At 42.6% G+C, this 8,562-nt stretch overlaps 2 protein-coding genes across 2 annotated transcripts; both read right to left on the minus strand.

The window, feature by feature from the left end:
* Positions 1 to 4,748: 4,748 nt before the first annotated feature.
* Positions 4,749 to 7,224, minus strand: LOC135206538 (uncharacterized). The gene is made up of 4 exons (XM_064237891.1): positions 7,056 to 7,224; positions 6,680 to 6,825; positions 5,231 to 6,556; positions 4,749 to 4,997 (listed from the first exon to the last, which is right to left on the minus strand). Exons 1-4 carry the CDS (start codon positions 7,222 to 7,224, stop codon positions 4,749 to 4,751), a joined length of 1,890 nt encoding a protein of 629 aa, XP_064093961.1.
* A 136-nt stretch (positions 7,225 to 7,360) lies between these two features.
* LOC135206539 (uncharacterized) lies at positions 7,361 to 8,359 on the minus strand. The gene has a single exon (XM_064237892.1). The coding sequence runs from the start codon at positions 8,357 to 8,359 to the stop codon at positions 7,361 to 7,363; it is 999 nt and encodes a 332-aa protein (XP_064093962.1).
* Between the last annotated feature and the right edge of the window lie 203 nt (positions 8,360 to 8,562).

An 8,562-nucleotide genomic window follows, 5' to 3' on the forward strand; every position in this document is an offset into this window, starting at 1 on the left:
TTGATAGGAGCGTAGTTCAATTCCTCTTTTGAAAGGCACATCATTACATATGCAAGAACAATATTGCTGTAATACGACAAAGCCTATCCCCTCTTTACTCCAGTCAGATATAACAATGGTTGGTTTTGTCTTATCAAAATAATGATAATCAGATATTAATCTACACAACTCAATTTTAGCATATTCAAATTTAGACATCAAAAGTTCATCCCAATACACTTTTTTACTGGCCCCCTTTTTCAATAATTCCTGAAATGGTGCGATGACAGGGGCCATTGCAACGAAGGGCACCAACTGATTGACCAGCCCAAACCACGACCGAATATCGGATATGGTGGCTGATCAGGCATTGGGAACTTCTTTATAGCAGCCAGTTTATCCTCCGAAGGCAGATATATATCCCACCCAACATTATAGCCCAAAAAATTCACGGCCTTCTGATATAACTGGAATTTATGTGGGTTCAGAGTTACACCATTCCTTGCACATGCTGACAATAAATTAAAAGTATGCCAAAAAGCCTCTTCTGTGCTAGAATCATGCAATAAGATATCATCAATACATTTAAATCTCCTCGGTATATCCACATTACATCATCAAATCTTTTGCTGTATGCGTCTGGGGCAGCGCAGTGCCCTATGGGTTTGCAATAATTTGATACCTCCCCCAAGGGGTTATAAAAGTCGTAAGCTTTTGACTTTCTTCTTCCATTACTACCTGATGGAATTTCCAGTAGTCTTAAAAGTATGTACCGGGACACTTGACACTATATCAAATGGTGCAAACATATGATGCGTTTCCCTTTTACAGCATGCATTGAGTTTTTTAAAATTAACAGTCCTCCTTGGAATGCCATCCCTCTTGCCTACCACCACCATGCGGGCACACCATTCAGTTACCTCCCCGGTAGGCACAGGTTGCAAGATACCTGATAAAACATCCTCATCCATCTGCTTCTTGACCTCTTTCTCCCAATGTTTAGGGACAGTAATTGGTTTATGGTAAGCGTGCGGCACTACACCTGGCAGCAGGTATGTGTGGTATGGTTTGCCGCTCATTATGGGAAAGGGTCTTCTATTCACAGCCAATGCTTGAATAAGGGGACATCTCTGTGGGAGAGTGTGGCACTCATTGGGTCTCTCATTAATCTCCCCCTATGCCAACAACTTCATTCCCATGAAAATTAAAAGCTGTGTGATTCAGGAAATTAGGATCCACCAACCCTAATTATTTGCATGCACTAAATGACAGAAATAGCTTACATGTCCCATTGAAAAAATACATATGCTCACTTGTTGACATGCTGCCACACTTAATGTTGACCTGACAATACCCCATTACACTCATTAGACCTCCTGCTGCATGTTGTAGTTTTACTTCTGCTTTATTTAGATTTTTCACATCAATTCCCAGGTTCCGTGCCAAGACTGACCCAGCAATGCATACCTCAGCCCCAGTATCTACTACAGCTTCTAACTTGCAACTTTTATTACTTTTACCACACAAGACCGTAACATCCACAGTCGGTTGTGTGCATGATGCAGCATCAACACTTAATGCCTCTCAATCAGACCTGCCATCCGCTGACGTCGTTTTCCGCATATCCTCTCGTCCGCTGCTGATTCTGCTCGCAGCAATGGTGCCAATCTTGCCATCCAATGCGCCCTTGCTAGGATTACGACTCTTGCTCCCATAGAACGATTTGCAAAGTGTCCTGTTTTCCCGCAGTGAAAACATTCCGCAGCGCTAGCAGGGCAATTGCCACTACCCCTCTGGTGTGCAATCCCGCAAAACTCACATTTCACTCTTGCCTTGGAGCTCGATTTTACCACATCTTCCTTCTTTTTCTGGTAATTTGTTTTCATTGTAGCTACTTCTTCCAGTGGCAATGCCAATTCCTCCTCCCTCTCGATGCCCGCTTCGTTGAACTCTCTTTGCTCCCCTCTGTGTGGGGTCCCCACATTCCCAAACTGCCTCCTCGAATGCCTCACACTTTGCCATGATTGCACTAACAGAATTGTACTTTTAAAATCTTTCTAAAATATCCTGTTTTAACTTTCGATTCCATAAGCTATTCACAATTTTACCTGCCAGCACATATTCACATTAAGCCTCTCTGCAATTAGGACACGCAAATGCACACTCGAGGGCCTTCCGCTGAGAATTCCAAGACATTAGAAAAGACCAGATTTCTCTTAATTTAAGTGAAAATCATTTTTAACCATATGATGCAAAATTTACACTGCAGGAACTCAAAGATGCCTTGCAGAATACTAAAGCATCAGCCCCTGGTGAAGATAAAATATGTTATGAAATGCTGAAACAACTCCCAGAAAAGTCAAAGAAATTTCTTCTAGATATAATAAATGAACCTGGGAAACTGGCATTATTCCTAAGAGCTGGATATTATCATTAATTATCCCCATGAAGAAACCAAACAAGGATCCTTTAGCCAGCAGCACAAGCCAGTAACTCTCACCAGTTGTGTTTGTAAGCTGATGGTTAATACCAGACTTCTTGTGTGGCATTTAGAAACAAATAAATTGCCCTCTCCATTTCAGTTTGGCTTTAGAAAAACTAGATCTACTTGGATCCCTTGCTCAGGCTTTCAAACCAAACACAACAAGGTTTTGCTAGACAGAGCGAAACAATAGGAGTTTTCTTTGATTTGGAAAAGGCACATGACACCACACAGTGCTTTGGTATCATAAAAAAGTTGTATAAGATAGGCCTTAAAGGAAAAATTATCAGACATGTAGATTCGTTTTCATCAGAAAGACATATTAAGGCAAGAGCTGGAAATCATATATCGTGACCTTTCTTACATGAAGAGGGATTTCCTCAGGGTAGTGTCCTTAGTGTCATCCTCTTTGCTGTTGCCATTAATGATGTATTAGAAAATATACCATCACCAGTAAAAGGCTCTCCATTTGTAGATGATTTGGCTCTGTACTACACAGGATATGATGCAGTTTCTACTAGCAGATTCATGCAAAGAGCCATCAATAAAGTAAGCAAGTGGGCTAATAAGAATGGATGTCGATTTTCTTAATCAAAAGCTGTTGCTGTTCGGTTCTGCATGCGCTGAACTAAGGAAACCATTCCAACTCTAACCTTAAATGGAACTATTTTTCCTTACTCCACTGCAGCAAAATATTTAGGAATGGTCTTTCATGAAAAGCTCACTTGGAATTATCATATTGACCAGTTAAAAATGAAAGTGAAGAGATCACTAAAAGTAGTACAATCTAATTTTAATTGGGCCGCTGATAAGAAATCGTTGTTAAGGCTTTACAAAGCAGTATGTTTATCCAAGTTAGACTATGGCTGCCAAGTATACTCATCTGCTTCAAAGACTAAAGTTAAGGAATAGGACATTGTGCATAATATGGGGCTAAGGATCTGTACTGGAGCTTCTAGAACTTCACCCCCTGAAAATTTCTATGTAGTCTCCCATCAGCTACCACTGGACCTAAGGGGATACACCATGCTGCTGAAAAGCACTAGAGAGAATCCTTCTTTTGAGATGTTGAAACAGTGTGATTCAAGTCTTTTTAGATTTAGTAGATCTTCAACACCATTTCAAATCAGACAGCTGGGTGAACTGGAGGATGGAAATATAAAAATGCAGAAGATCCTAGTCCCTCGTTGGCCGAGTGGATTTCGCACTCGACTACCGATCCGGTGGTCCGAAGTTCGATCCTCGGCACGGCCAACGTGGAACCAGAGGAATTTATTTCTGGTGATAGAAATTCATTACTCGATACAATGTGGTTCGGATCCCACAATAAGCTGTAGGTCCCGTTGCTAGGTAACCAATTGGTTCCTAGCTACGTAAAAATATCTAATCCTTCGGGCCAGCCCTAGGAGAGCTGTTAATCAGCTCAGTGGTCTGGTAAAACTAAGATATACTTAACTTTTTTAGCAGAAGATCCTGCTATCCCTCTTTGGTTTATTTCAAGATACATGCACTAAAGAGATCGAGAAGAAAGGTCGTTCAGAAGAAGAAGTCAGAAACAAGTTTTTGGAGCATGATGAGAGCCATATAAATGACAGGAAAATCTATACTGATGGATCAAAATCAGAAGATGGAGTGGGCTGTGAAGTGGTGTGTGAGGGGAAATCATATAAAAAAAAGTATACCAGATTCCTCATCCACATTCACTACTGAAGCAACAGCCATAGTTAATGCTTCAAACCTTGCATCTGATAAGAAATTTAAATCCACAGTAATATGTAGTGACTCTAGAATTGTTTTAGAGGCTCTAAAGAAGTTTAGCCCTAAGATCCCTTAATTCAAAAGGCTCAGGAATGGCGTTTTTATTTTTCTGTTCGCCACAAATCAGTTAAGTTTTGTTGGGTTCCAGGGCATTGAAGTAAACCCGGTGTAACCAGAATCAAGGTTTTATTCAGTAAACAATTCCACTACAGTAGTACACTGCAAATAAAAAACACGTTGTTGAACACAGACATAAACATAAAAAAACACTTGAGTTAACTAAGAAGGTACATAAATCACACTCCTTATGAAAGACAGTATAACCAAGAATATACACAAAGCCCATAACATACAAAGGGGCATCATAAGTAACATATACAAAGAATCAAGCATTGTACCATAATCTGGCGAGTCTACAGCTGTAATACGAGACACGTCAGCAAGGAACCACAAAAGTAAACAAAAGCTATGGAGACCACTAATATGAAACAGGTTTATTTTTACCACATTCTTCCCTTCTCAGTTAAGTTCACTTGGAGTAATCCTGAAGGTACTTTGGAGGTTGCCTCACTCTCTCTGACCTTCGAAGTGGAGGAGGTGAGGCTACCTGTTGAGGGACTGTACGGGATTCCTGAAGAGTGTCATGCTGAGAAGCAATATCCACATGGGAGAGACCGCGTGCAATCTCCTGAGGAGCATTTGCAACTGACAATTCCTCAGGAACCTCGGACTGAGATACAGGAACCCCAGCATCTGTACTTTCACGGTTGTCACTAGCCTTAGGAGCAAGATGTCTTAATGAAACTGTAGTCACCCTACCATCTGGAAGCTTCACATGAGCATACTCGGGGTTCGCCTCTACGATTTCAACCTCATCCACTAAGGGGTCGTTCTTGCTGTATCTTACATGGCGTCTCAGGAGAGCAGGCCCTCCTTGGATGAGCCAAGTAGGCAACGATTGGCTGGTGGTGGACCTTCTACTATGCAGGAAAAGGCGCTCATGAGGAGTACAGTTCGTGAGTACGTGGAAGTGCACAACAAGGAGCATATACAATGGAGAGCATCTGGGAGAACAGTTTCCCACTGAGACACATCAAGGTTCCTTGTCTTAAGGGCTAATGTCAGAGTTTTCCATATAATTCCGTTATATTTTTCAGCCTGACCATTCCCTTTAGGGTTATAAGGTGTAGTGCGACTGGTAGCAACACCTTTCTTCATCAGGAAATCCTTCAGCTCTTCAGACATAAAACATGCACCCCTGTCAGTGTGGATGTACGCTGGCATGCCAAACAAAGCAAAAAGTTGCACCAAACAACCGATGACAGTTCTAGTGGTCATATCTGCACAAGGGAAAACAAACGGGAACCTTGAAAATTCATCCACAACAGTGAGGAGGTACTTGTTTCTAGATTGAGAGGGAACTGGGCCTTTGAAATCTAAGTTCAACCTCTCGAAAGGCTGGGTTGCTTTGATCAGTTGTCCCGAGGATTTGATGAATTGAGGTTTGAGCTCTAAACACACTTGGCAAGAGGTGGTAATTTTCCTCACTTCTTCTACCGAGTAAGGTAGATTCCGCCCCTGGACAAAATGCATCATGCGAGATATCCCAGGGTGACATAGGATTCCATGAAGTTCTTGGAGTTTATCAGAAGTAGTGGCACCACAGATGCGGGAGAGAGCATCAGTTGGTATGTTTTCTGTTCCTGGATGGTATACTATGACATAGTGAAAACATGAGAGTTCAACTCGCCACCTCGTTATTTTGTCATTCTTTATTTTACTGTTTGATTTAGAGTCAAACATAAACTTTACACTACGTTGGTCAGTGATGAGCTTGAAGTGGTGTCCAATTAAGTAGTGTCTCCACTTCCTCAATGCCTCCACTATGGCATAAGCTTCCTTTTCTACTGAGGAATGTCCTTGTTCACTGCGAGTGAGAGTGCGGGAAAAGAAAGCCACTGGGCGATCATTCTGTGTCAGAGTAGCTGCTATCGCATGATCAGAGGCGTCCGTTTCCACAGTGAAAAGAGAGGAGGGATCAATGGCCGTTACCACCGCACTAGCAATGTCTTTCTTCAAGTTCCCGAGAGCTAGCAGTGCTTCAGTGGACAAAGGAAAACCATTGGCTTGTGTGAGAGGGCAGATTTTCTCTGAAAATTTAGGTATCCATCTTGAGTAATGTGCAAGCAATCCCATGGTCATGCAAAGAGAAGCTGCATCTTTAGGGGGTGAAAGATTCCACAGTGGTTGCAAGCGTTCCGGATCGGGTTTGATTTCCCCATCTGTTACTGAATACCCAAGTAATTTAATGGATCTGACTTTGAAGTCACACTTGTTCTAGTTTAGAGTGAGATTGTACTCCTCAGCCACCTTCAAAAACCTCCGTAAATTCTGGTCATGCTCCTCCTCTGTCTCACCACACACAGTAACATTGTCAACATAAGCAAAAGTACCACTTACTTTTTCTTTCTTAAGGATTTCGTCAAGCACACGTTGAAAAGCTGCTACTCCATTTTTCACTCCAAATGGAATGCGACTGAACTCATAAAGTTTGCCCCCAGCTTCAAATGCAGTGTACGGTTTCTCTTCTTCTCTCTTATTGCAACCTGATGGTAAGCACTTTTCAGATCTAAGGTACTGAACACCTTGTACCGTGCAATGTTGTTCACCATCTCGTCGATTTTTGGCAGGGGGTAGGCATCAAGCTCAGTGAACCTGTTTATGGTACGAGAGTAATCTATAACCATCCTCCTTTTCTGATTCTCCCCTGATGTCACCAGCACTTGAGCCCTCCAAGGAGAATTACTAGGCCTTATTATTCCTTCCGACATCATACGCTCAGTCTCGGCTTCAATGAACTTCTTGTCACTCAAGGAGTATAATCTTGACTTATTAGCCACTGGTTTACAATCTGGTGTCAGGTTCTTGAAAAGGAAAGGAGGGGTCACCTTAACAACACCTAGTGAACATATCTTCAAGGGAGGTTTTTCTCCTCCAAAATCCATTTCCAGACCAGAATGTTTCCTCAGGAAGTCATGCCCTAGTATCACATCACTACATAAGCTTTGTAACACCTTGAGTTCAACACCGTGATAAGTCTCCTTGCAACTCCAAGTCCACAGTGCACAGACCTAAGATGTTTCAGGACAGGGATTCATTAGCCATAGAGACTTTTCCATGCTCTGGAGACATAGTTAGTTTGTTTAGGTCCACTATATCATGATGCACAAAGCTGTCTGAACTCCCAGTATCAATAAGGGCACTGACAGAGCTACCATTAAGCTTGAGAGGTGTTATGGATTTTTCAAGACACTTAGGGGAGGCCCCCACTATTGAAGCTAGCATTGCTGCGGAATGTTTTGGGCTAGAAGAGCCACTCACCTGTTTCACAGGGCGGCACACCCTAGCATAATGCCCTCGCTTCTTACATTTCAAACACACTGCGTCTTTAGCAGGACACTGAGTCTGGGGATGCCGGTTGTTCCCACAAAAAAAACATCGAGCACCAGAAGTAGCAGCAGAAACAGACTCACTGTTATTTTCAGCACTAGACAATTCCTCCTCTCGACTCACTGCTGACACAGCAGCATTGACAGGTTCTGCTGAAGAGTAGGAGGCTGAATGCTTCTGGGCCATTTCCAGAGTGCGGGCCTGTTCATAAGCAGTATTTAGGTTCAGTGTCCTATTCTCCAACAGACGCTGGCGTATTGCACACGAGACCAAACCATTAATGAAGGCATCCTGAACATAACTGTCACACGCTTCCTCCGCAGTTACACTTTTGAATTGGCAGTCCTTAGCAAGTAGCTTCAGTGCCTGCAGGAACTGATCCAGGGACTCACCTGAGTTTTGCCTGCGAGTCGCAAGTAAATGTCTGGCAAATATTTCATTCTTTGGTTTCACGTACAAAGATGTCAGAACCTCTTCAGCCTTCTCATAAGTCTCACACTCGGAAATAAAGTCATACACACTAGGAGCCACATAGTTAGTGAGAAGAACCAGTTTGTCAAGCGTAGGGGTAGTCAGCTGCACTGCTTGAATGAAGTTTGTAAATGTCCTCAGCCAGTGTGTCCACTCCTTGGCGGCCTGGGCAGAGTCAGGGTCCACCTCGAACCGGGGAGGGCGTAGAAGCCGTTCCATGGCGATTGAATTGTTTTACTGAATAAATTGAAGTAAACCCGGTGTAACCAGAATCAAGGTTTTATTCAGTAAACAATTCCACTACAGTAGTACACTGCAAATAAAAAACACGTTGTTGAACACAGACATAAACATAAAAAAACACTTAAGTTAACTAAAGCTGGCCATACACGATAGAGACTGGCCCGTCAATTTCAAGGGGA

This window comes from Macrobrachium nipponense, chromosome 31 (assembly GCF_015104395.2).
Source record: "Macrobrachium nipponense isolate FS-2020 chromosome 31, ASM1510439v2, whole genome shotgun sequence".
Lineage (NCBI taxonomy): Eukaryota > Metazoa > Arthropoda > Malacostraca > Decapoda > Palaemonidae > Macrobrachium > Macrobrachium nipponense.

Excerpts from the sequence above, each read along its gene's own strand:
- LOC135206538 (XM_064237891.1), bottom strand. The coding sequence starts at position 7,224 with ATGGATTTTGGAGGAGAAAAACCTCCCTTGAAGATATGTTCACTAGGT. Across the intron at positions 6,826-7,055 it reads CATTGAAGCCGAGACTGAGC|GTTGCAATAAGAGAGAAGAA; the intron begins GTATGATGTCGG and ends GCTTACCATCAG. Across the intron at positions 4,998-5,230 it reads CTTCCACGTACTCACGAACT|GCTAGTGACAACCGTGAAAG; the intron begins GTACTCCTCATG and ends CTTGCTCCTAAG.
- LOC135206539 (XM_064237892.1), bottom strand. The coding sequence starts at position 8,359 with ATGGAACGGCTTCTACGCCCTCCCCGGTTCGAGGTGGACCCTGACTCT.